General features: G+C 33.3%; 4 protein-coding genes across 4 annotated transcripts; all 4 read left to right on the plus strand.

Annotated features, from left to right (window-relative positions):
- Nucleotides 1-1,029, plus strand: LOC124530024 (prostaglandin reductase 1-like). Its single transcript, XM_047103996.1, has one exon. The coding sequence runs from the start codon at nucleotides 16-18 to the stop codon at nucleotides 1,027-1,029; it is 1,014 nt and encodes a 337-aa protein (XP_046959952.1). The 5' UTR covers nucleotides 1-15.
- Nucleotides 1,030-5,101: 4,072 nt separating this feature from the next.
- LOC124529884 (prostaglandin reductase 1-like) lies at nucleotides 5,102-6,124 on the plus strand. The gene has a single exon (XM_047103819.1). The coding sequence runs from the start codon at nucleotides 5,102-5,104 to the stop codon at nucleotides 6,113-6,115; it is 1,014 nt and encodes a 337-aa protein (XP_046959775.1). The 3' UTR covers nucleotides 6,116-6,124.
- Nucleotides 6,125-9,885: 3,761 nt separating this feature from the next.
- LOC124529903 (prostaglandin reductase 1-like) lies at nucleotides 9,886-11,609 on the plus strand. Its single transcript, XM_047103840.1, has 2 exons — nucleotides 9,886-10,036; nucleotides 10,573-11,609. The coding sequence occupies exon 2, from the start codon at nucleotides 10,596-10,598 to the stop codon at nucleotides 11,607-11,609; it is 1,014 nt and encodes a 337-aa protein (XP_046959796.1). The 5' UTR covers nucleotides 9,886-10,036; nucleotides 10,573-10,595.
- Nucleotides 11,610-22,570: 10,961 nt separating this feature from the next.
- Nucleotides 22,571-24,179, plus strand: LOC124530094 (prostaglandin reductase 1-like). The gene is made up of 2 exons (XM_047104092.1): nucleotides 22,571-22,610; nucleotides 23,140-24,179. Exon 2 carries the CDS (start codon nucleotides 23,163-23,165, stop codon nucleotides 24,174-24,176), a length of 1,014 nt encoding a protein of 337 aa, XP_046960048.1. The 5' UTR covers nucleotides 22,571-22,610; nucleotides 23,140-23,162; the 3' UTR covers nucleotides 24,177-24,179.
- Nucleotides 24,180-26,939: the final 2,760 nt, after the last annotated feature.

The raw sequence follows: 26,939 nt of genomic DNA on the forward strand, positions 1-26,939 counted from the left end.
AAAAATCATACTATCATGGTGAAGGCAAGAAAATATGTTGTTAAAAAATATTTCGAAGGCGTACCGAAAAGGTCTGATTACGAAATAGTAGAATATGAAATACCACCTCTGAAAGATGGCGACGTTTTGGTCAAAACTGAATGGGTCAGCGTGGACCCGTACTTGCGTTCTTACCATCGGGTTCACCCGGTGCCGTACGACCAATTTAGTTTTCAAGTTGGTATAGTTGAACAATCCAAAGACCCTAATTTTCCTGTAGGAAGCCGAATTGTATCCCATAAAGGGTGGTGTGACTATGCAGTGATAAATATAGCAAAAGATGTCCGGAATTACTATTTAGATGTAACTTATAAGTTACCAGATTTAAAAGGCATGTCCCCGTCGATAGCTATTGGTACAGTTGGAATGCCTGGACTTTCGGCTTATTTTGCATTTTTGGAAGTTTGCCAGCCCAAAGCTGGAGAAACTGTAGTTGTAACCGGTGCAGCAGGAGCAGTAGGTTCTGTTGTCGGACAAATTGCTAAAATCAAAGGATGTAAAGTCATCGGTTTCGCTGGATCGGACGATAAAGTAGAATGGTTGGAGAAGGAACTCGGATTCGACAAAGCCTTTAATTATAAGACCGCCGATGTCCAGAAGGAGCTTAAAGCTGCCGCACCTAATGGAGTGGATTCTTACTTTGATAACGTGGGCGGTGAAATAAGCAGTATAATTATAGGTCAGATGAATAAAAGAGGAAGGGTAGTTGTTTGCGGCAGTATTAGCTCATACAATGAGGATCAAACGAAACTACCAAAAGCTACGATCTTACAACCATCTATCCTTGGAAATGAGCTTAGAATAGAAGGATTCCTTATACCAAGTTACATCGACCGCTGGCCTGAGGGCATCGAACAGTTGATTACCTGGATAAAGAATGGCCAATTAAAACCAACGGAGCATGTGACAGTCGGTTTTGACAAGATTTTCGACGCATTCGTTGGAATGTTAGCTGGAGAAAACATTGGAAAAGCTGTAGTTAAAGTGTAAGGATTTTTACAATGGTAGTAAAACAAAAATTTATAAAGTATTTTAATTATAATAAATATATTTTTAATTGGAATATTTCGTATTTATTTCATTAATTTAATGTCTTTTCAACTGACTTCAAAAAGGAGGAGGTTATCAATTAGTCTATATTTTTTTTTATGTTTGTTACCTCATAACTTTTCAATGGGTAGACCGATTTTGATATTTTTGCTTGAAAGGTAGTGCTTCTCGTGGAGTCCCATTTTAATTTTAGCCTTTTCCGATGACGGTATCCCTATGAAAACGATAGAAGTCTTAAATTTGCTATCGATTCAATTTATGATTATATAATGTAGTTAGTTATAATTATTGCTATATTTGTAGGCGGTGTCAGCCAAGAAAACCCTACAGTATATCTATCAAAAAACAACACGAGAATACTTTAAGAAATATGTTTTTACTAATTATCTTTTATATGATAACATACTGGGTCAATCAAAGGGCAATACTTTCTATAATAATTTATTACGTACTAATGTATTGTTACCACTATTAAGTTTATAAGTCTAGAATAAATATTATTCATCAAATTCTACCTATAAGGGATTTAGTATGGGTTGGCATGTTTTTGTATAGGTTAGTCTGTAAATCCGTTATTTGTGAAGTAAGGAGCTAGAAATTTTATTTTTGGGATACCGAAAAAAAAAATTGGTTGAGACGTATTAAGGAGTTTCTGGATACTTTACACTTAAGGAGGAAAATAGAGATTGACATTTTTTCGTATAAAACATAGTTTGGAAGACTGTCATTTTTGAAGTCAGAAGTATGAAAGTAGAATTCTACTCTAAGTGCTGAAAAATACGTCATTGTGATATACAAAGGTCATGAACATATTAGTTTAAGATTATTTTTAAATGTACACATATTCTACGCGAGAAAAGCCGCGGATACCAGCTAGAATTTAATTAAACCTCTAAATCCTAGTCCATATAAATATGATCCTGGAAACTACCAAATATCACTAGGTTTTTAAAAAAAGTGTTTGTAATAATTTTAACATTCCAAACAAATACAAAGTTGAATTGCTAACTACTTTACTACATATCATGGTACTTAAATTACGCAGTTACAGTTCAGTTATTGTGCATTAACAAACGTCTTTAACGACGATTCCTTCAATGATGAATCTTACAATATTGTACTCTAACTATATTAGACTAGTAGCCGCCTGCAGCTTCGTTCGCGTTGTAGGTCGGTCGTCATGTGTGAGGCAAAGAGCTAGCCAATGTCCTTTCTTGGAGTTCAAGTTTGCTTCATACCATATTTCATCATAGTTGGTGAAGCGGTGTGACCGTGATAAAACGAGAAATAAACAGAGTTACTTTCGCATTTATAATATTAATATTTATTTATTTAATGTATGTGAACTTCGTTATTTTGAGAAATTAACTCTCTGTTTGCCCGCATGTAAAGGTAAATATAAGTATGTAGACAAATTCTTTTTAAGTATTTGTTCTGCAGTGTTTAATTTAAGTTTTTTTTTTCTTAAATAATAGCGAATGAACGTATCCCAATCATCAATCTTTTCATCGTTCTACTCGATATGAAGTCTATTGCATATTTCTGACTATAAGAGATGTACTACTACCGATGGCAAATATAACTGAAAAATCATAAAACATCCACGAAGAAAAAAAAAACTATAAAGCGCCTTTAAAACAATAAAACAATCTGACTAATACCTCATAGGTATAGTGAAATGAATTTTTGGAGTAAAATTTTGCAGTAAGTTTGTGATTCCACTATTTTATAAAGATAACTATGACATCGATTAACAATTCATGTTAATATATTTTGTTCATCTAGGTAGATGACAACGCTTTTTACGAGATGTATAATAATGCAAGAGTCATATCTCTAAATTGCCCGAAGCGTTGCAAAAAATAACGATGATCTAATGTAATTAATACCAGTAATATCTGAGGACTAACCGAAATTTCGATGGCTCGATGGGATATTTTCTAGGATATTTGTCACCAACAATCTCGCTGATACCTAACTGAACATATGTTTGTTAGGTTTCGGCTAGCGTTCTTGACCACGAGCATATCGCACGGGTTCTTGGTATAATTTATATCGGTATAAACATTCAGTTTAGTGGGATGAGTGTGTGTGTGTATGAGTTCGTGTGTGTGTGTGTGTGTGTGCGTGTGTACGTATGAGTGTGTGCGTGCGTGGTTGTGCGTTGTTTATATTCTGGTTTTGCACATTACTATTTTATTATACTAAATTTAAAAGTCGTAATTTTTCATCTATATAGAACGTGACTTAAAACATGAGCCGCCATTGTGTGACGTAAGACCGGCTAATACGGTCAGTTCAGTTTTAAGTTATTAACTGCTAAATTATATCTATCAACTTTAACTTCAAGGATTTACTTTAAGTTTAAATTTTAAAAAATCAAAATTAATTTAGTTACCTCGTATTTATTTATTACAATGTCAACGGATTTGAAAAAACAGATAGTACGAATCTGCCAATTATTGATTCAATTATGGTTGCAAAGTTCTTTGCACGTAAGCTAGACTACAGTTTATATTCTTTACTTATAACACAATTTTTTTATAGTAGTACATTAGTAGTTTTATAGTAGTAGTAGTTATATTTTGTATATAATTTTAGTACCGACTAATTTATAATATCTATCAATTATTATTCAGTGCCACTATGTCCTCACCCATTCTTTTTTTTAATCTGTAGAATTAACTTTATTATAAGAATTAACAACATTAAATGGTAAAATATATACAAATATGAACTAAAACTAGTTACTGTATAAATCTTGACCGCATGGAATGGTGGCAAGAATGCTAGCAGCATTTCCCCGTTGAATCGCAATTCCGATCCCCTGGGCAAAAAACGAACCAGCCTTCCTGTCACCAGTGGAGGCAATGAGGCGAGGTGTTATACTTTTGATGAAGCTTTTTGCACCACTACCCACTATTCTTTATGATTGATTACAAAAACTTGATTCCGTAGTCATTACATAGTATCAAACAAAGTCGTTTACCGATGGCTGCTTTAGATTTTTAAAATTACGCAACGGATTTTTATGCGATTTTTTTAAGGATAGAGTAATTGAGAAGAAGGTTTTGCATATAAGAAACAAAAAGAACTCTGTAATTGATTTTATTATTATATGTAGATTTAACATTTTTCTGTTTGTTAATAATATATAGAATATAGTATTAAATTATTAAATACGAATACATGTTACTTATTTTTTTTTTATAAATCATCATTCATTTTTGTGATAAGTAGTATCAAAAAAATTATCAGGTACTTACATGATCGATTCAAAGTTCCGAATTCATTGCCGAAAGCAAGAAGTCACGATGAGGTGTGGAGCGTAGCACTTACAACGATGACACAGACTATAATATAAAATGGTACAAAATTGTAAGCGCATCGGGAAAATCGTCAGTCTCGAGATAGCTCGCGGAAGCAGCGACTCGTGTGATACTCGAACTTCTAATAAAAAGGTAAATGAGTAGTAGTAGTTATATATATACGTGTTCTAAGGTAGCCTTGGTAACCTGACTTTACTTGCCTTACCATAAATAATAATGTATAAATAAAAAGTAATGTAATAAACGAAACTGATTATCATTTAAGTGTTTTTCAAGAGATTAATTTGAGTAATATTAATGTTTTCAGTTTTCATTTTACAAACTATATAACTACTAGTTTACCGTGTATTTCATATATTTGTTAAAAGTTTGTTAAATTATAAATTTATAACCAACAAACCTCTAGAATTTCGTGACTTTCCAAGAAAGTTATTTCGTTCATTCTATAATATACCAATAACCTATTATCCGAGCACAAGAGGCGTAAAGACATATAAACTTCGAGATCGAGTTGTCGTGATGACATTGGTTAGAGAACTCGAATAATCTATTATGTTCATTGTGGTTGTGAGAACATTAGAACTTAAATAAATTCAATAAATAATAATTCATGACAGTCATGTGAAAAATTACTAATTAATTCCTTTTACTTTTTTTCAGAGCTGATCAAAAATCATACTATCATGGTGAAGGCAAGAAAATATGTTGTTAAAAAATATTTCGAAGGCGTACCGAAAAGGTCTGATTACGAAATAGTAGAATATGAAATACCACCTCTGAAAGATGGCGACGTTTTGGTCAAAACTGAATGGGTCAGCGTGGACCCGTACTTGCGTTCTTACCATCGGGTTCACCCGGTGCCGTACGACCAATTTAGTTTTCAAGTTGGTATAGTTCAACAATCCAAAGACCCTAATTTTCCTGTAGGAAGCCGAATTGTATCCCATAAAGGGTGGTGTGACTATGCAGTGATAAATATAGCAAAAGATGTCCGGAATTACTATTTAGATGTAACTTATAAGTTACCAGATTTAAAAGGCATGTCCCCGTCGATAGCTATTGGTACAGTTGGAATGCCTGGACTTTCGGCTTATTTTGCATTTTTGGAAGTTTGCCAGCCCAAAGCTGGAGAAACTGTAGTTGTAACCGGTGCAGCAGGAGCAGTAGGTTCTGTTGTCGGACAAATTGCTAAAATCAAAGGATGTAAAGTCATCGGTTTCGCTGGATCGGACGATAAAGTAGAATGGTTGGAGAAGGAACTCGGATTCGACAAAGCCTTTAATTATAAGACTGCCGATGTCCAGAAGGAGCTTAAAGCTGCCGCACCTAATGGAGTGGATTCTTACTTTGATAACGTGGGCGGTGAAATAAGCAGTATAATTATAGGTCAGATGAATAAAAGAGGAAGGGTAGTTGTTTGCGGCAGTATTAGCTCATACAATGAGGATCAAACGAAACTACCAAAAGCTACGATTTTACAACCATCTATCCTTGGAAATGAGCTTAGAATAGAAGGATTCCTTATACCAAGTTACATCGACCGCTGGCCTGAGGGCATCGAACAGCTGATTACCTGGATAAAGAATGGCCAATTAAAACCAACGGAGCATGTGACAGTCGGTTTTGACAAGATTTTCGACGCATTCGTTGGAATGTTAGCTGGAGAAAACATTGGAAAAGCTGTCGTTAAAGTGTAAGGTATTTTACAATGGTATTAAACCAAAAATTTATAAAAGTATTTTAATATCACTTCACGTGTTATTTATAATAAATATATTTTTAATTGGAATATTTCGTATTTATTTCATTAAATGTCTTTTGTATGCTACTGTTACTCACAATTATATAGAACGAGAGTCAAGATGATTTACAATTACATGTTCAAATACTTTCTATAATAATTTATTACGTACTAATGTATTGTTACCACTATTAAATTCTACCTATAAGGAATTTAGTATGGGTTGGCATGTTTTTGTATAGGTTAGTCTAGAAATCCGTTATTTGTGAAGTAAGGAGCTAGAAATTTTATTTTTGGGATACCGAAAAAAAATTGGTTGAGACGTATTAAGGAGTTTCTGGATACTTTACACTTAAGGAGGAAAATAGAGATTGACATTTTTTCGTATAAAACATAGTTTGGAAGACTGTCATTTTTGAAGTCAGAAGTATGAAAGTAGAATTCTACACTAAGGGCTGAAAAATACGTCATTGTGATATACAAAGGTCATGAACATATTAGTTTAAGATAATTTTTAAATGTACACATATTCTACGCGAGAAAAGCCGCGGATACCAGCTGGGATTTAATTAAACCTCTAAATCCTATAAATATGATCCTGAAAACTACCAAATATCACTAGGTTTTTAAAAAAAAGTGTTTGTAATAATTTTAACATTCCAAACAAATACAAAATTGAATTGCTAACTACTTTAACTACGTATCATGGTATCTACGTATCATTACGCAGTTAGAGTTCAGTTATTGTGCATTAACAAACGTCTTTAACGACGATTCCTTCAATGATGAATCTTACAATATTGTACTCTAACTATATTAGACTAGTTGACGCCCGCAGCTTCGTTCGCGTTGTAGGTCGGTCGTCATGTGTTAGGCAAAGAGCTAGCCAATGTCCTTTCTTGGAGTTCAAGTTTGCTTCATACCATATTTCACCAAAGTTGGTGAAGCGGTGTGACCGTGATAAAACGAGAAATAAACAGAGTTACTTTCGCATTTATAATATTAATAAGTATTTATTTATTTAATGTATGTGAACTTCGTTATTTTGAGAAATTAACTCTCTGTTTGCCCGCATGTAAAGGTAAATATAAGTATGTAGACAAATTCTTTTTAAGTATTTGTTCTGCAGTGTTTAATTTAAGTTTTTTTTTTCTTAAAGAATAGCGAATGAACGTGTCCTAATCATCAATCTTTTCATCGTTCTCCTCGATATGAAGTCTATTGCATATTTCTGACTATTAGAGATGTACTACTACCGATGGTAAATATAATTGAAAAATCATAAAACATCCACGAAGAAAAAAAAAAACTATAAAGAGCCTTTAAAACAATAAAAAAATCTGACTAATACCTCATAGGTATGGTGAAATGAATTTTTGGAGTAAAATTTTGCAGTAAGTTTGTGATTCCACTATTTTATAAAGATAACTATGACATCGATTAACAATTCATGTTAATATATTTTGTTCATCTAGGTAGATGACAACGCTTTTTACGAGATGTATAATAATGCAAGAGTCATATCTCTAAATTGCCCGAAGCGTTGCAAAAAATAACGATAATCTAATGTAATTAATACTAATAATATCTGAGGACTAACCGAAATTTCGATGGCGCGATGGGATATTTTCTAGGATATTTGTCACCAACAATCTCGCTGATACCTAACTGAACAGATGTTTGTTAGGTTTCGGCTAGCGTTCTTGACCACGAGCATATCACAAATCAAATCAAATTGCAAGTAATCATAAATTTGTACAATATATATCTTAATTACTTGCAATCGTATTATTTACTTAATTAAACTAAAATCTACGATCTATTGTCATGTTTATTGTATATATATAAAATAAACATAATTATTTTGTGAATAAGTTGTAATGAAATAAAATTAATTAAAATAAAATACTTTGACACAAAATTAACACTGTATGTGGCTCCGCTCCGGCATTGAAGAATAGTGTATCCATCCTCATTGAGATCTAGCGACCAGCCCCGGCTTCGCACGGGTTCTTGGTATAGTTTATATCGGTATAAACATTCAGTTTAGTAGGATGAGTGTGAACGCGTGTGTGTGTGTGAGTGTGTGTGCGTGTGCATGTGCCTGTGAGTGTGTGTGTGTGAGTGTGTGTGTGTGTGTGTGTGTGTGTGTGTGTGTGCGTGGGCGCGTGTGCGCCCGTGTGCGTGTGCGTTGTTTATATTCTGATTTTGAGTCATAAAAGCACATTACTATTTTATTTATTTATTATACTAAATTGAAAAGTCGTCATTTTTAATCTATATAGAACGTGACTTAAAACATGAGCCGCCATTGTGTGACGTAAGACCGGCTACTACGGTCAGTTCAGTTTTAAGTTATTAACTGCTAAATTATATCTATCAACTTTAACTTCAAGGATTTACTTTAAGTTTAAATTTTAAAAATCAAAATGAATTTAGTTAGTACGTATTTATTTATTACAATGTCAACGGATTTGAAAAAACAAATAGTACGAATCTGCCAATTATTGATTGATGATGGTTACAAAGTTCTTTGCACGTAAGCTAGACTACAGTTTATATTCTTTACTTATAACACAATTTTTTTATAGTAGTACATTAGTAGTTTTATAGTAGTAGTAGTTATATTTTGTATATAATTTTAGTACCGACTAATTTATAATATCTATGAATTATTATTCAGTGCCACTATGTCCTCACCCATTCTTTTTTTTAATCTGTAGAATTAACTTTATTATAAGAATTAACAACATTAAATGCTAAAATATATACAAATATGAACTAGTTACTGTATAAATCTTGACCGCGTGGAATAGTGGCAAGAATACTAGCAGCATTTCCCCGTTGAATCGCAATTCCGATCCCTTGGGCAAAAAACGAACCAGCCTTCCTGTCACCAGTGGAGGCAATGAGGCGAGGTGTTATACTTTTGATGAAGCTTTTTGCACCACTACCCATTCTTTATGATTGATTACAAAAAGTTGATTCCGTAGTCATTACATAGTATCAAACAAAGTCGTTTACCGATGGCTGCTTTAGATTTTTAAAATTACGCAACGGATTTTTATGAGATTTTTTAAGGATAGAGTAATTGTGAAGGAGGTTTTGAGTGAAGAAACAAAAAGAACTCTGTAATTGATTAAGTATCAGCATTGTACCCGTGCGAAGCCGGGGCGGGTTGCTAGTATTTTAATAATTACATTATTATATTTTGTAGAAGTAAAAGTATCTACATAACTAGTTACGAATGTATATTATACTAGCTGTGCCCGCAACCTTTTACGAATTTGAATATAAAAAAATATATATTATTGTAGCCTAAGTTACTCCCTATTATATCAGTTATCTGCCAGTAAATGTCCCGTCAAAATCGGTCCAGCCGTTCACGAAATTAGCCGGAGCTAACAGACAGACAGACCGACAAAAATTGTAAAAAAAGTTTTTCTGGTATATGTACTGTATATAAATACATATGGATTGAGTAAAAAAAGGGCTATTTTAGTACTTATTACAAACAGACACTCTGATTTTATTATATGTAGATTTAACATTTTTCTGTTTGTTAATATATAGAAAATAGTATTAAATGTATTAAATATGAAATCATGTTACTTATTTTTTTTTTATAAATCATCATTCATTTTTTTGATAAGTAGTATCAAAAAAATTATCAGGTACTTACATGATCGATTCAAAGTTCCGAATTCATTGCCGAAAGCAAGAAGTCACGATGAGGTGTGGAGCGTAGCACTTACAACGATGACACAGACTATAATATAAAATGGTACAAAATTGTGAGCGCATCGGAAAAATCGTCAGTCTCGAGATAGCTCGCGGAAGCAGCGACTCGTGTGATACTCGAACTTCTAATAAACAGGTAAATGAATAGTAGTAGTTATATATATACGTGTTCTAAGGTAGCCTTGGTAACCTGACTTTACTTGCCTTACCATAAATAATAATGTATAAATAAAAAGTAATGTAATAAACGAAACTGATTATCATTTAAGTGTTTTTCAAGAGATTAATTTGAGTAATATTAATGTTTTCAGTTTTCATTTTACAAACTATATAACTACTAGTTTACCGTGTATTTCATATATTTGTTAAAAGTTTGTTAAATTATAAATTTATAACCAACAAACCTCTAGAATTTCGTGACTTTCCTAGAAAGTTATTTGGTTCATTCTATAATATACCAATAACCTATTATCCGAGCACAAGAGGCGTGTGACAACAATGACATATAAATTTCGAGATCGAATTGTCGTGATGACATTGGTTAGAGAACTCGAATAGTCTATTATGTTCATTATGGTTTTGAGAACATTAGAACTTAAATAAATTCAATAAATAATAATTCATGACAGTCATGTGAATAATTACTAATTAATTCCTTTTACTTTTTTTCAGAGCTGATCAAAAATCATACTATCATGGTGAAGGCAAGAAAATATGTTGTTAAAAAATACTTCGAAGGCGTACCGAAAAGGTCTGATTACGAAATAGTAGAATACGAAATACCACCTCTGAAAGATGGCGACGTTTTGGTCAAAACTGAATGGGTCAGCGTGGACCCGTACTTGCGTTCTTACCATCGGGTTCACCCGGTGCCGTACGACCAATTTAGTTTTCAAGTTGGTGTAGTTCAACAATCCAAAGACCCTAATTTTCCTGTAGGAAGCCGAATTGTATCCCATAAAGGGTGGTGTGACTATGCAGTGATAAATATAGCAAAAGATGTCCGGAATTACTATTTAGATGTAACTTATAAGTTACCAGATTTAAAAGGCATGTCCCCGTCGATAGCTATTGGTACAGTTGGAATGCCTGGACTTTCGGCTTATTTTGCATTTTTGGAAGTTTGCCAGCCCAAAGCTGGAGAAACTGTAGTTGTAACCGGTGCAGCAGGAGCTGTAGGTTCTGTTGTCGGACAAATTGCTAAAATCAAAGGATGTAAAGTCATCGGTTTCGCTGGATCGGACGATAAAGTAGAATGGTTGGAGAAGGAACTCGGATTCGACAAAGCCTTTAATTATAAGACCGCCGATGTCCAGAAGGAGCTTAAAGCTGCTGCACCTAATGGAGTGGATTCTTACTTTGATAACGTGGGCGGTGAAATAAGCAGTATAATTATAGGTCAGATGAATAAAAGAGGAAGGGTAGTTGTTTGCGGCAGTATTAGCTCATACAATGAGGATCAAACGAAACTACCAAAAGCTACGATCTTACAACCATCTATCCTTGGAAATGAGCTTAGAATAGAAGGATTCCTTATACCAAGTTACATCGACCGCTGGCCTGAAGGCATCGAACAGCTGATTACCTGGATAAAGAATGGCCAATTAAAACCAACGGAGCATGTGACAGTCGGTTTTGACAAGATTTTCGACGCATTCGTTGGAATGTTAGCTGGAGAAAACATTGGAAAAGCTGTAGTTAAAGTGTAAGGTTTTTTACAATGGTATTAAACTAACATCTATAAAAGTATTTTAATATCACTTACACGTGTGATTTTTAATAAATATATTTTTAATTGGAATATTTCGTATTTATTTCATTAATTTAATGTCTTTTCAACCGACTTCAAAAAGGAGGAGGTTATCAATTAGTCTATTTTTTTTTTATGTTTGTTACCTCATAACTTTTCACTGGGTAGACCGATTTTGATTTTTTTGCTTGAAAGGTCGTGCTTCTCGTGGAGGCCCATTTTAATTTTATCCTTTTCCGATGACGGTATCCCTATGAAAACGATAGAAGTCTTAAATTTGCTATCGATTCGATTTACGATTATATAATGTAGTTATAATTATTGCTATATTTGTAGTCGGTGTCAGCCAAGAAAACCCTACAGTATATATATCAAAAAACAAACAAAGATGTCGCTCGGAAACATTCAGTGAATCATAAATGTCACGTAGGATGGAGAAATCACGAAGGAGATTGTTCGGTGCGGTCGAGGAAACGTCGACAATTTTGACAAGTTATACCTTAACCTAAAACAACACAAACATAAACAAACTACTAATAATTAATTACTTGGTGGTAGGGCTTTGTGTAAGCGAGTCTGAGTAGGTACCACTCCACTCATCAGTTATTCTACCGCCAAATAACAGTACTCAGTATTGTTGTGTTCCGGTTTGAAGGGTGAGTGAGCCAGTGTAACACAGGCACAAGGGACGTAACATCTTAGTTCCCAACGTTGGTGGCACATTGACGATGTAAGGAATATTTAATATTTCTTACAGCGTCATTGTCTATGGGTGATGGTGACTACATACAATCAGGTGGCCCATATGCTCGTCCGCCAATCTATACCATAACAAAAAAAAAAAAATAAAAAAATCCAAGTACCCAAATACTCACTTTTAATAAACAAAAAAAAAAAAACTTAATCTTATTCTTCTGGGAGTTTTCGTCAAGATAAAAAACTTAATACTCATCATCAGTCGTTGACGTTTCGTGAAAATATTGTTTTTGACACTTTTTTATTATACGATATATTGTTGTATCAAAAAATCACGACGGTAGCGAAGTTCACGCAAGTCATTGCGCAGTACGCACTGAAGGTCGGTATTCACGACAGCGACTTTAGTCGATGGCGACTCAAGTCACTGTAAAAAGTCACTTCTAGACAATCGCTGGCGATACAACGACTTTAGTCGCTGCAAATCTGTTATGTCGCTGGCGACTAACGACTTTGTCCAATATTTTATAGTATTTTTTAGCTTTATCAGCTGTTAAGTCTAATATTATATTCATTTATTTTTTCAAGATATTAAATACGAAGTATACCTTAATATCAATATGAAATAAGTACTAATAAGTCGCTGCATGACATTTAAGTCGCAGAGAAGTCGCTGTCGACTAAAGTAGCTGCCGTGAATACCGACCATTAGTCGCAGAAAAGTCGCCGTCGACTGAAGTCGCTGCCGTGAATACCGACCATTAGTCGCAGAAAAGTCGCCGTCGACTGAAGTCGCTGCCGTGAATACCGACCATTAGTCGCAGAAAAGTCGCCGTCGACTGAAGTCGCTGCCGTGAATACCGACCATTAGTCGCAGAAAAGTCGCCGTCGACTGAAGTCGCTGTCGTGAATTCGGACCTTAAAGTTTTTACGAATCAAAAGCGGCGGTGACGACTAGAGGTGTACTTATCGAGATTCTTTATACAATCTTTTTGTTATCGATTATTTTTATCTCTAATTTTAATATAATCATTTAATTGTGATTTAAAACATATGCAATAAAATTATATCTATTTATTTATTTATTTATTACATATGGCACACAAGACAGGTAATAACTGATAAATATCTAGAAAATAAATTACAAATTTCGAAGATTAGTTACACCCTAATATTTGTGTTCACATCAAGCAAGAATACGTTAATTCACAGTTAACAAAGGCTGAAGCTATTACAAGTAAAAATTAAAGAAAAAAAAAATCACACGAATATTAAATTTTTTGAGAAATTAGGCAATAAGTTTAGAAAATAGCAGAATTTTTTTTTTATAAATAATATTACATAACAATGTCAAATATATTACATACTAAGTCTTAAAGATTGAATTCGTCAAACACCTTCTAAATATACGAAACTTACTCTCAAAAATGTCAATGTAGTAATTATTAGCGGCAATATCATTGTAAGTACGACACATTCTCGCAATGGGTTTATTATGGGATACATTATTTAAATACGGATTAATATTGAATGTTTTAGGATTTCTAAATCTGTAGTTTATGTTAAAATTGATAGTGGACAATAAATCTTGACTATCAATACAACCGTGGATGGTTTTATGTAGAAATGAAACATCGAAATATGTTCTGCGAGATTCAAGGCATTGCATGTGGAAGTATTTTAATCTCTCAGAATAGTGCAGCAACTGCTGATACTTCAGATGTTTGTAGGAGAGTATCCTCATAAATTTCCTCTGGACTTTTTCTATACGGTCGCGATGAACACCATAATAGGGTGACCAAACTACTGAATTATATTCGAGTATACTCCGAACCATAGAGTAATATAATTGTATAATACTAGTGGGCTTCTTAAAGTCATTAGTGGATCGAGTGATGAAGCCAAGCAGTTTGTAACTTTTGGTTATAATGCTATCATAATGATCTCTAAAGGTTAATTTCTCATCAAAAATTACTCCTAAGTCCTTGACAGAGGTCTTACGCATTAGATTTTGACCTTTAAGGCTATAATCAAAGACAATCTTGCTCTGTTTTTTGAGTGTGAAACTTATCACAAAGCATTTGCTTGTATTAAGTTGCATGTGATTTAAATCGCACCATTTTTCAACAGTATCAAGATCGTGTTGTAGAGCCAAAGCATCATTGGTGTTACGGATCGTGTTATAAATTTTAAGATCGTCAGCATAAAATGAAGAAGGACAAGACAAGCATTCAGCAAGGTCATTAATAAAGATTATAAAGAAAAGCGGACCCAGATGGGATCCTTGGGGAACACCAGATGTAATAATAGAGGGTGATGATATAAATCCTTTGATTGCAACCAACTGCGTTCTTCTGCTTAGGTAGGATTCGATCCATCTCAAAAGATTTCCACAAACACCATAAGTTTCTAGTTTGTGACACAAGATGGTATGCTTAACTCTGTCAAATGCCTTGGAAAAATCTGTGTATATGGAATCCGTTTGTCCCTGTTTTGCAAAAGTGTTGCAGATGTAGTTTTTATATACTAATAAATTCGATGTTGTGGAACGATGTCTAACAAAACCATGTTGTCTGTTTGTCAATACCGGGGCCACGTGGTGATAGATAACATCGTATACCAGTGATTCAAATATTTTTATAAAGCTGGAAAGTATACTTATTGGCCTGTAATTTTCACATTGGGAGCGATCACCGGATTTTAGTACTGGAAGGACGTAGGCATTTTTCCAATATTTAGGAAAGATTCCATTCGCGAGGGACATGTTGAAAATCAAAAATAAAGGATAACACAATTCACTGGCACATGATTTTATGACAATAGGTGGTATATTATCAGGACCTGCCCCCTTATTTACATCAAGATGTTTAATCTTACAAAGTATATCTTTAACGGAAATGTTAATAGTACTCAATGAGCAGTTGTGACGAAAGCCAAGAGCAGGTACCGATTTTATGCCAATATTAGTATTGTCGAAAACAGAGCCAAAAAATTTCGCGAAAAGTTCACACATCTGTTCACCTGTGTTTGACGATAGGTTTCCATATGTGACAGACTGCGGTATTGACGACACCTTACTGTCTTTTCTGTAATTTACATATCTGTAAAATGCCTTTGGATTATTGAAGAAAATATTAAATAAGTGATATTAATAAATAATTTATTATTAGTAATTTTTAGAATTAAAATGCGATTGGCCGACAACGATAGAAAAAACGAAAAAAGAACACTAACCATACTCAAAGTTGAAGTTTTACTTCTAATTTCAAACATCATGCCTAAAATCGTAAGTATTTCATAAACTGTTTCGTTGGTCGTGTCTCCGTCTTCATTTATTATTATTTGTTTGATGATACCTATGTCATTTTGTTAAAAGCCGGATCTCCTTGCATTTGGTAAACATTGGCACAATTGTGGAAAGTGGATGCAGCGAAGGGCTCTTCGTAAAGATGGTGAGTAGTATTTTAGTAGGTATGTAGGACTTTGTGCATTTAAATAAAATAATTACTAATTTACTTTCAGTGACATGTAATTTTTGTAATGGAGAAATATTTATAAGACACTGCAAGCAAATGCCAATATGCAGTCGTTGTGTGGAATGCGACAACACTGTACTCGGTAAGCGGTTCAATAATTTTTTTCTATAACCCGACAAATAATAACAATAAATGACCGAAGGCATAGCGTGTGTTGTGCTGTCGTGAACACATACAGAAATAGACACGATTTTTTAAATTTCACGATTTATTCCCAAGTTTAACTTGAACTTGGCTGGTTCTTATATTATAATTAGACATTATTAATTGTATAATATATTTTTCCAGATAATTTCAATAATTGCGAGTGTTGTAGCCTACAAACAATAAGGCAGTTACGAATAAATAAGGCTAAGGCACTTTCAAACCTTTATCCAAAAATTGAAACTGCTCCATTTGCATCATCCTAAATCACCAACTGCCTCTTCAATACAACCTGATAATTCCCAAGATTTTTTTTTTTATTTAAAATACATTGATTGATTAATTGATTGTAGTAATTCGAACACATTTGTGTTCGAATAATAACAATAAATGACCGAAGGCATAGCGTGTGTTGTGCTGTCGTGAACACATGCAGAAATAGACACGATTTTTTAAATTTCACGATTTATTCCCAAGTTTAACTTGAACTTGGCTGGTTCTTATATTATAATTAGACATTATTAATTGTATAATATATTTTTCCAGATAATTTCAATAATTGCGAGTGTTGTAGCCTACAAACAATAAGGCAGTTACGAATAAATAAGGCTAAGGCACTTTCAAACCTTTATCCAAAAATTGAAACTGCTCCATTTGCATCATCCTAAATCACCAACTGCCTCTTCAATACAACCTGATAATTCCCAAGATTTTTTTTTTTATTTAAAATACATTGATTGATTAATTGATTGTAGTAATTCGAACACAAATGTGTTCGAATTACTACAATTAATTCCCAAGATTTATTTGATGACTTTCAGGTAAGTTAATGGTGTAGGTCAGTGAGTAAAGGAAAATGTAATACTTATTACCAGATAGAGGTGGGAGGATATATCTGCAACTACATACATTCACAATATTTATTATTATTATTTGAATATTTGTCTAATATATTTTCTCCTTTAAGGTTGATAACGAAGAGTTGACGCTAATCGAAGATTCACTGATGACTGATGATGTTTCTTCAAATAGCAAGGAAAAACAGCTGCTGTCAGTCAGCAGTAATTTTATTTCTTTAGAAGAAGAGAAAGAAAGCATATCAAGTGGCAGGCAGACCCCCGAAGAAACGGTAATTTCCAAGCAGGTTTAATACAGAAAATCAACCGCCCAGGGTTAACTATGTATATATTTAGCACTTACAAATAACACCATTCAAGTATCAGTACATTCAGTTGGTTCTATGATTTATGAATGTGTTCAATGTGAAGCACTTCATTTTTTAGGTAAAAAAATTAAAATTTCTTTTTAAAAATTGTTGTCATAATGGGAAGGTATACATAGACCCAGATAGAGCATTAAAGCCAATTCCAGATATATTCTTAGATTTATACAAAGGCAATACGTCTGATGCTAATCATTTTAAGACTAATATACGACAATATAATTCAGCATTTGCAATGGCATCCATAAATTCAAACTTGAACACACTCCCTCCAGGATTTTTCACTTATAGGATACAAGGGCAAATTTATATAAAAACTGGATCTTTGGTTCCATTGCAAGGTCATAAACCTCAATACAACCAATTGTAATATTTGTATAATTGAAGATAAAACAACATTAAATGAACGATTATTTGATTCTAGAAATAACTCATGTAGAAGCAATATAATGAGGTACTTACAAACAATACTCAATGAATCCAACCCTTTTGTCAAAATATACAAAAAGGTGGCTTCTATCTTAGCTGAAGAGGAATTAAATGCGGCCCTAGAAAAGCGACCCAAATATTCGGTATCAATGCAGTTTTATAAACATAAATCTCTTGAACAGACTGTTCATGAAGCAGCAGCTAGATCAGCTGAAAAATCAACATTATTAGCATTTTTTGAACTTAATAGAATAGAAGAAAGTGCTCGACAATATCTTAACACTGAAATTCCGACACATTTCCAATAAAGAGAAAAATGTCGGATATTTATCGAGAAATGTGTCGCATATTTATCGAGATATTGATGAAAATATTTTCTTATCTAATCCCGTTTATGACTGTGACCTTGAAAAAGCAAATGGCTATGAAAAATAACAAAAATTGAACACTGAACAAAAATATGTGGTCAATACAATACTAAATGCTGTGAATAATCCCAAAGAGAGAAATCTGTTTTACCTTGACGGCCCAGGAGGAACTGGTAAGACTTTTGTATTTACAACTATTTTACACATTTTAAGATCTGAAAACAAATTATCCCTACCTATAGCGTTTTCTGGTCTTGCGGCAACTCTGTTAGATGGTGACAGAACAGCTCACACGCGGTTTAAAATTCCAATTAATTCAGATGTAGATTCTACGTCTCATATGTCGTTAGGGTCACCAGAAGCTGAGTTATTGAAGCAAACTCATTTAGTCATTTGGGATGAAGCACCCATGACTAAATATCATGATATTGTTGTAGTTGATCGACTCTTTCAAGATATAACGAAAAATAAATTACCTTTTGGAGGCAAAATTATGTTATTCGCAGGAGATTTTCGTCAGATTTTACCGGTTGTAGTTAATGGGTCACAAAATAATATTATAAAAGCTTCAATTAAGCACTTTTCAATGTGACCAAACTTCACTCAACTCCAGTTAGCTCATAATATGAGAGCTCACGATGATTTAGAGTTTGCTCAATGGGTAGCAAATGTAGGCGATGGATCAGCTAATGAAGATAGTAATGACCGCATCGAACTGCCTCAGCGATGCATTGTAGATAATTCAATTGTAGACCATATTTTTGGTGCTTCCATTCAATGAAATCTATCCTTATTCTCAAAAACGATGATTGTTTTCAATTGAACGACCAAGTTGTCGAGAAAATTCCCGGCCTGCTTAAAATTTATGAAAGTTCTGACGCTGTGGTTGAGGACGATCATAATGATGTTTTAAACTATCCTGTAGAATTTCTAAATTCTATAACGCCTGCAGGATTACCACCACACATTCTAAAATTAAAAGTTGGTTGTATAGTAATGCTATTGAGAAATTTGAACCCGACTGTTGGGTTGTGCAACGGAACCCGTCTTATTGTTAGAGCATTAGCTTCACGTGTCTTTGATGCCGAAATTATTTGTGGTAGCCATATAGGAACCAGAGTTTTCATTCCTCGAATTCGGCTCCAGCAATCTAATAGTTAACTGCCTTTTAAATTCAGTCGGCTTCAGTTTCCCATACGCATAGCATTCGCTATGACAATAAACAAAAGCCAGGGACAAACCTACGACAAAATCGGTATATTTTTACCTAATCCTGTGTTCACCCATGGACAGCTCTATGTTGCCTTCTCTCGAGTTCGAAGATTCGATGATGTAAAAATTCAAATTATCAATAGTACTGAACAAGGCTTGAAAGGTGATAAATATTTATCGAAAAATGTTGTTTATAAAGAAATTTTATGTTAATCAATCTGTGATGTATCTATATAATCTATAGAATAGATAATATTTTTTTATACTTTTGTCATATTCTCGGATAGGTATTCATTGTAAAATTACTATTTAAATACTTCCTAATATTATTTTTGGTTTAGCCGATTTCAATAAAGAAGCACATTTATTTTTTTATTTTTTAAATATTAGTATGTACTTATCTACCTGTCTAAGTAGAGAAAAAGACCTGAGTGCTTAAAACAAAGAGGTTTACAGGGACAAAAATATTTATCGAAAAATGTTGTAAATAAAGAAATTTTTTGATAATCAAACTGTGATGTATAATAGAAAATATTTCTTTATAATTACTTTTGCCAAATTCTCGGATAGGTACTCATTGTAAAATTACTATTTATATTTTTATTTTTTGATTTAGTAAGTACTTATCTACCTGTCTAAAGTGGAGAAAAAGACTGAGTGCTTAAAACAAAGATGTCAACATAGACAAAAATATGATTTCTTAATTTGTCTTAGTTTATTTTGAAAGTTGATTTAAAATAAAAATCATTTATGTAAAATCTTTTGCAGTGTTTGTTTACTATATTTATTAAACACAACGAATATACGAATCTATATTTAATATTATTTGGGAACCTATGACTACAGAAATAATCTACCTACATTTTGCTCCTAGATATGTTTTTTTTAGTTTAATTTCACCCGAGCGAAGCCGGGTTTTCTTCTAGTATATTATTAATATGGATTTATTTCATGTATGTGAACTTCATTATGTTGAGAAATTAACTCTCTGTCTGCTCACATGTAAAGGTAAATGTAAGTATGTAGACCAATTCTTTTTAACTATTTCTTCTGCAGTGTTTAAGTTTTTTTTTTTCTTAAAAAATAGCGAATGAACGTATCCCAATCATCAATCTTTTCATCGTTCTACTCGATATGAAGTCTATTGCATATTTCTCACTAATACAGATGTACTACTACCGATGGTAAATATAACGAAGGAAAAAAAATAAAGAGCCTTTAAAACTGAATTAAACAATCTGACTAAAACTTTCCACTTTGTTATGATATTCTGTACAGTGTAAATTTTTTGGCAAAGGTTTTTTTTTTAATTTCATCCCTCATGGGTATAGTGAAATGTATTGTTGGAGTAAAATTATGCAGTAGGTTTGTGATTCCACAATTTTTTAAAGATAACTATGACATCGATTAACTATTCATTTTGGTAATTTATTTTTGTTTATCTAGGTAGATGACAACGCTTTTTACGAGATATATAATAATGCAAGAGTCATATCTCTAAATTGCCCGAAGCGTTGCAAAAAATAGCGATAATCTAATGTGATTAATAGTAATAATATCTGAGGACTAACCAAAATTTCGATGGCTCGATGGTATATTTTCTAGGATATTTGTCACCAACAATCTCGCTGAAACCTAACTGAACAGATGTTTGTTAGGTTTCGGCTAGCGTTCTTGACCACTAGTCCATTGAAATGCTACAAAATATAGGCCCTCATGAACATTTTTTTGGGGAGGCAATTTTATTTCATAAACCTGTAGGGGGGGTCAATATAAGCTGAAAGCCAAGTTTGTGGGGTTGGCGCCCTTGTCCCCCGTCCACCATATTGGAAAAGGGGGTGAGAGCGTATTTTTTAATATAACGTAGAGACTATTTGTCCTACAGAAAATTTGTAAAACATAATTTGTAGCAAATCGCTTGAAATACAATTATGTCTATATGACTTTTTATTCTAAAACCAATATTTAAACAGTTACAAGCAAAAAAGTGAATTTTTTTGTCAAAAATTAACTTTTTTGCTAAATAACTTTTTTTCTATTAAATTTAGCGAAAAAATAGCTGAGTACTATTTTGTAGAAAACATTCTCCTTTTTATTTTTCGCTAGGATTTTTTTTGTTTTCGTTCATTTTGAACCTAGTTAGGCCGCTCCAAAGTTAACTAGGTTCATGAACGTCTGGGTTATTACCCCTAAAACAATATGCTAGATATATTTTAATAATTTAGTGTATTGTAAATAATTTGTTCCGGCCCTTATAACATTCATTTGCACTTTCTTTTTAATTCTTACTGACTCTTTTATTTTTATGCCAGAAGTCTAGAAATTATTGTTTCTTACGAGAATTTCTAATAAGATTTTAGATGGTTGCACATATAGTTTGTATATAATTTTAGTACCGACTAATTTATAATATCTCTGAATTATTATTCAGTACCACTATGTCTTCACCCATTCTTTATGATTGATTACAAAAACTTGATTCCGTAGTCATTACATAGTATCAAACATATTCGTTTACCGATGACTGTTTTAGATTTTTAAAATTACGCAACGGATTTTTATGCGATTTTTTTTAAGGATAGAGTAATTGAAAAGAAGGTTTTTGCATAGAAGAATAAACAAGAAGAACACTTGATTTAGTATCAGCATTGTACCCGTGCAAAACTGGGGCGGGACACTAGTATTTTAATAATTACATTATTTTATTTTGTAGAAGTAAAAGTATCTACATACCTAGTTACGAAAGTATATTATACTAGCTGTGCCCGCGACCTTTTACGCCTTTGAATATAACAAAAAATATATTATTGTAGACTAAGTTACTCCTTATTATATCAGTTATCTGCCAGTTAATGTCCCGTCAAAATCGGTCCAGCCGTTCCAGAAATAAGCCGGAGCTAACAGACAGACAGACCGACAGAAATTGTAAAAAATGTTTTTCTGGTATATGTACCGTATATAAATACATATGGATTGAGTAAAAAAGGGCTATTTTAGTACTTATTACAAACAGACACTCTAATTTTTTTTATGTAGATTTAACATTTTTCTGTTTGTTAATATATAGAATATATTATTAAATATGAATACACGTTAATTATTTTTTTATATCAATCATCATTAATTTTTTTGATAAGTAGATTATATCGGGTACTTACTTGATACATTCAAAGTTTCGAATTCATTGCCGAAAGCAAGAAGTCACGATGAGGTGTGGAGCGTAGCACTTACAACGATGACACAGACTATAATATAAACTGGTACAAAATTGTGAGCGCATCGGGAAAATCGTCAGTCTCGAGATAGCTCGCGGAAGCAGCGACTCGTGTGATACTCGAACTTCTAATAAACAGGTAAATGAATAGTAGTAGTTATATATATATACGTGCTCTAAGGTAGCCGTGGTAACCTGACTTTACTTGCCTTACCATAAATAATAATGTATAAATAAAAAGTAATGTAATAAACGAAGCTGATTATCATTTAAGTGTTTTTCAAGAGATTAATTTGTGTAACATTAATGTTTTTCAGTTTTCATTTTAAAGACTATGTAACTACTAGTTTACCGTGTATTTTATATTTTTGTTAAAAGTTTGTTAAATTATAAATTTATAATCAATAAACCTCTAGAATTTCGTGACTTTCCTAGAAAGTTATTTGGTTCATTCTATAATATACCAATAACCTATTATCCGAGCACAAGAGGCGTGTGACAACAATGACATATAAATTTCGAGATCGAATTGTCGTGATGACATTGGTTAGAGAACTCGAATAATCTATTATGTTCATTATGGTTTTGAGAACATTAGAACTTAAATAAATAATAATTCATAACAGTCATGTGAAAAATTAGTAATTAATTCCTTTTACTTTTTTCAGCGCTGATCAAAAATCATACTATCATGGTGAAGGCAAGAAAATATGTTGTTAAAAAGTATTTCGAAGGCGTACCGAAAAGGTCTGATTACGAAATAGTAGAATACGAAATACCACCTCTGAAAGATGGCGACGTTTTGGTCAAAACTGAATGGGTCAGCGTGGACCCGTACTTGCGTTCTTACCATCGGGTTCACCCGGTGCCGTACGACCAATTTAGTTTTCAAGTTGGTATAGTTCAACAATCCAAAGACCCTAATTTTCCTGTAGGAAGCCGAATTGTATCCCATAAAGGGTGGTGTGACTATGCAGTGATAAATATAGCAAAAGATGTCCGGAATTACTATTTAGATGTAACTTATAAGTTACCAGATTTAAAAGGCATGTCCCCGTCGATAGCTATTGGTACAGTTGGAATGCCTGGACTTTCGGCTTATTTTGCATTTTTGGAAGTTTGCCAGCCCAAAGCTGGAGAAACTGTAGTTGTAACCGGTGCAGCAGGAGCTGTAGGTTCTGTTGTCGGACAAATTGCTAAAATCAAAGGATGTAAAGTCATCGGTTTCGCTGGATCGGACGATAAAGTAGAATGGTTGGAGAAGGAACTCGGATTCGACAAAGCCTTTAATTATAAGACTGCCGATGTCCAGAAGGCGCTCAAAGCTGCAGCACCTAATGGAGTGGATTCTTACTTTGATAACGTGGGCGGTGAAATAAGCAGTATAATTATAGGTCAGATGAATAAAAGAGGTAGGGTAGTTGTTTGCGGCAGTATTAGCTCATACAATGAGGATCAAACGAAACTACCAAAAGCTACGATCTTACAACCATCTATCCTTGGAAATGAGCTTAGAATAGAAGGATTCCTTATACCAAGTTATATCGACCGCTGGCCTGAGGGCATCGAACAGCTGATTACCTGGATAAAGAATGGCCAATTAAAGCCAACGGAGCATGTGACAGTCGGTTTTGACAAGATTTTCGACGCATTCGTTGGAATGTTAGCTGGAGAAAACATTGGAAAAGCTGTCGTTAAAGTGTAAGGTATTTTATAATGGTATTAAACTAACATCTATTAAAGTATTTTAATATCACTTACACGTGTGATTCATAATAAATATATTTTTAATTGGAACATTTCGTATTTATTTAATTAATTTAATGTTTTCAACTGACTTCAAAAAGGAGGAGGTTATCAATTAGTCTATATTTTTTTATGTTTGTTACCTCATAACTTTTCACTGGGTAGACCGATTTTGATTTTTCTTTGCTTGAAAGGTAGTGCTTCCCGTTGAGTCCCATTTTAATTTTATCTTTTTCCGATGACGATATCCCTATGAAAACGATATAACTCTTAAATTTGCATTATCTATGTGCGCGATAAATAGGTGAATAACTCAAAATTGTGCCAACCAATTTTGATGATTCTTTTTTTATTATAAAGAATATACTTCAAGGACAGTTTGGTGAAAGTTTACCGAACTTTTGTTTACCGGTTCTGAGCATAGAATCAATGACAAAATAACGGAACTGAAGGGAACGGAACAATTCTGAGGAGCACGTTGGCGATCCTCGGCCGAATCTTTTATTTTTATGTTATTTGGATATTTGAGTCACCTTCCGTAACGTGGTTATGTTGATATAATTATCATAGTCGAATATTATAATCAACTAGCGACCCACCCCGACTTCGCACGGGTGCAATACTGATACTAAATATACTACAGAATTTGTTTATGTTTATCAGAGAAAGCGACTTTGTTTTATACTACGTAGTGATGGAACTCCTAAACAGCTTACAGTTAGGGTGCGATTTAGGGGGCAGTTTTTCTTACTGCCGTTGATCAAATTTTGTGTATATGATGTGATAACATATGATGTCCGACATATATTAGCTCTGTTGCAAAGTTTTTTTACTGAGATCAATTACAGATCTTTCGAGGGTGGTACCGTGTACTTTATGCCGCATGACGTATTAAAGCCGCATTTTCGAAAGTCTATTTTTGCTTTATTCGCAAGTTTCTTTTGAAATTGTCCTCGAAGTAGTTTCTGATTCATATAAACGGCACGCTTAATCTATCCATGTTAAGAAAAAATTGTTAGTCTTCATCAGCTTCACTTAAAATAAAAAAATAAATAAAAACAATTACAAAAAGAAAAACTGACTTCAAACAAAACACTTTTAAAAATAAACTAAAAAGGAATAAAATAATTGCATATTTAACATATTTTTTACAGTGCTCCTAGGTAAAATGAAATGAAAAATATTAGACTACTTAAAAGTCGATTTACGATTATATAATGTTGTTACAATTATTGATATATTTGTAGTCGGTGTCTACGCGAAGCCGCGGATACCAGCTAGAATTTAATAAAACCTCCTAGTCCATATAAATATGATCCTGGAAACTACCAAATATCACTAGGTTTAAAAAGAAGTGTTTGTAATTGATTGATCCACTACACCCACCCCTTAAAAATTGATATTGTCGTAACACACAATTTGCAGGAAAACTTGAGGATTAATCAAGATATCAAAGAATATAATTTCGCTAAGGCCAATTTTGTAGCTATAAATGAATTTCTTAAAAGTATAGACTGGAGTGAAAAATTTGCCGAGCTTCATGATATTAACACAATGGTTGATTACCTATATACGAAGATATATCATTTTATAGAACTTTACACGCCGAATTTCAAGAACAAAAGAACAAAATCATTAAAATATCCACCTTGGTTCAACAAAACTCTAATAAGGAGAATAAGAGAAAAGGAAAAACTAAGGTTGAAATTTAAAAAATACAAAAATGCTTTGGATGGTTTGTCACTTACGCTCTTAGAAAAACGATGCGATAGACTATCTATTGAGTGTTATAATTCTTATCTTAACTTTGCAGAAGAAAAGATTATATCCAACAGTAATTTTTACTGGTCATATATGAAAAGTAAACGCGATAAAAATGTTAACACCTATCTAAAATTAATGAAAAATGATGAAAGTGTAGCGTCTGATGGCTTAGCAATTTGTAACCTATTTGCGTCACAGTTCTCTTCGCTGTATGAAGAAAACGAGAGCAAGTACGATATTGATAAAATACTGCGAACCATGGATGCTACAGTCAGTTGCAATAATAGCCTACCTTTGATCCAGCTTGATGAATCCAAAGTCATTAAAAAAATTAATGAATTTAGATATGAATAAGGGTGCTGGATCTGACAATATTCCGCCTAATTTTATTATAAACTGTGCCCAAAGTCTTGCTGTACCACTAACAATTATTTTTAAAAAAGCATTAGTCACCCGAATATTTCCTTCTAAGTGGAAAACTGCGAAAGTAGTTCCTATTTTCAAAAGTGGAGAAAAAAATTATGTAAAAAACTATAGGCCTATTTCAATCCTTTCTATCTTTGGTGAGGTGTTGGAGTCTCTAATATATCCATATATTTACAGTCATGTTAAATGTTTTCTTAGTACCCACCAGCATGGCTTCATAGCCGGTCTACCGACCGATCTACATGCACAAATTTAGTAAATTACTCCGAAATCTTATTTGAATCTGTTGATAGGAACAAGAGAGTGGCTGTTATCTACACAGACTTAAGTAAAGCATTTTACTTGGTTCCGTGTTCAGTTCTAGTCTTGAAGGTGTCCAATTATTGTATTGTCGGATCTTTACTGAGATTTCTAGGATCATATCTCACAGAAAGACATTTTTATGTTGTTGCCAGCGGTTATGAATCGGTTGAATGCGATGTAAAATCTGGAGTCCCACAAGGGTCACGCCTGGGTCCACTGCTCTTCAATA

Source organism: Vanessa cardui, chromosome 5 (assembly GCF_905220365.1).
Source record: "Vanessa cardui chromosome 5, ilVanCard2.1, whole genome shotgun sequence".
In the NCBI taxonomy this organism is placed as follows: Eukaryota; Metazoa; Arthropoda; class Insecta; order Lepidoptera; family Nymphalidae; genus Vanessa; species Vanessa cardui.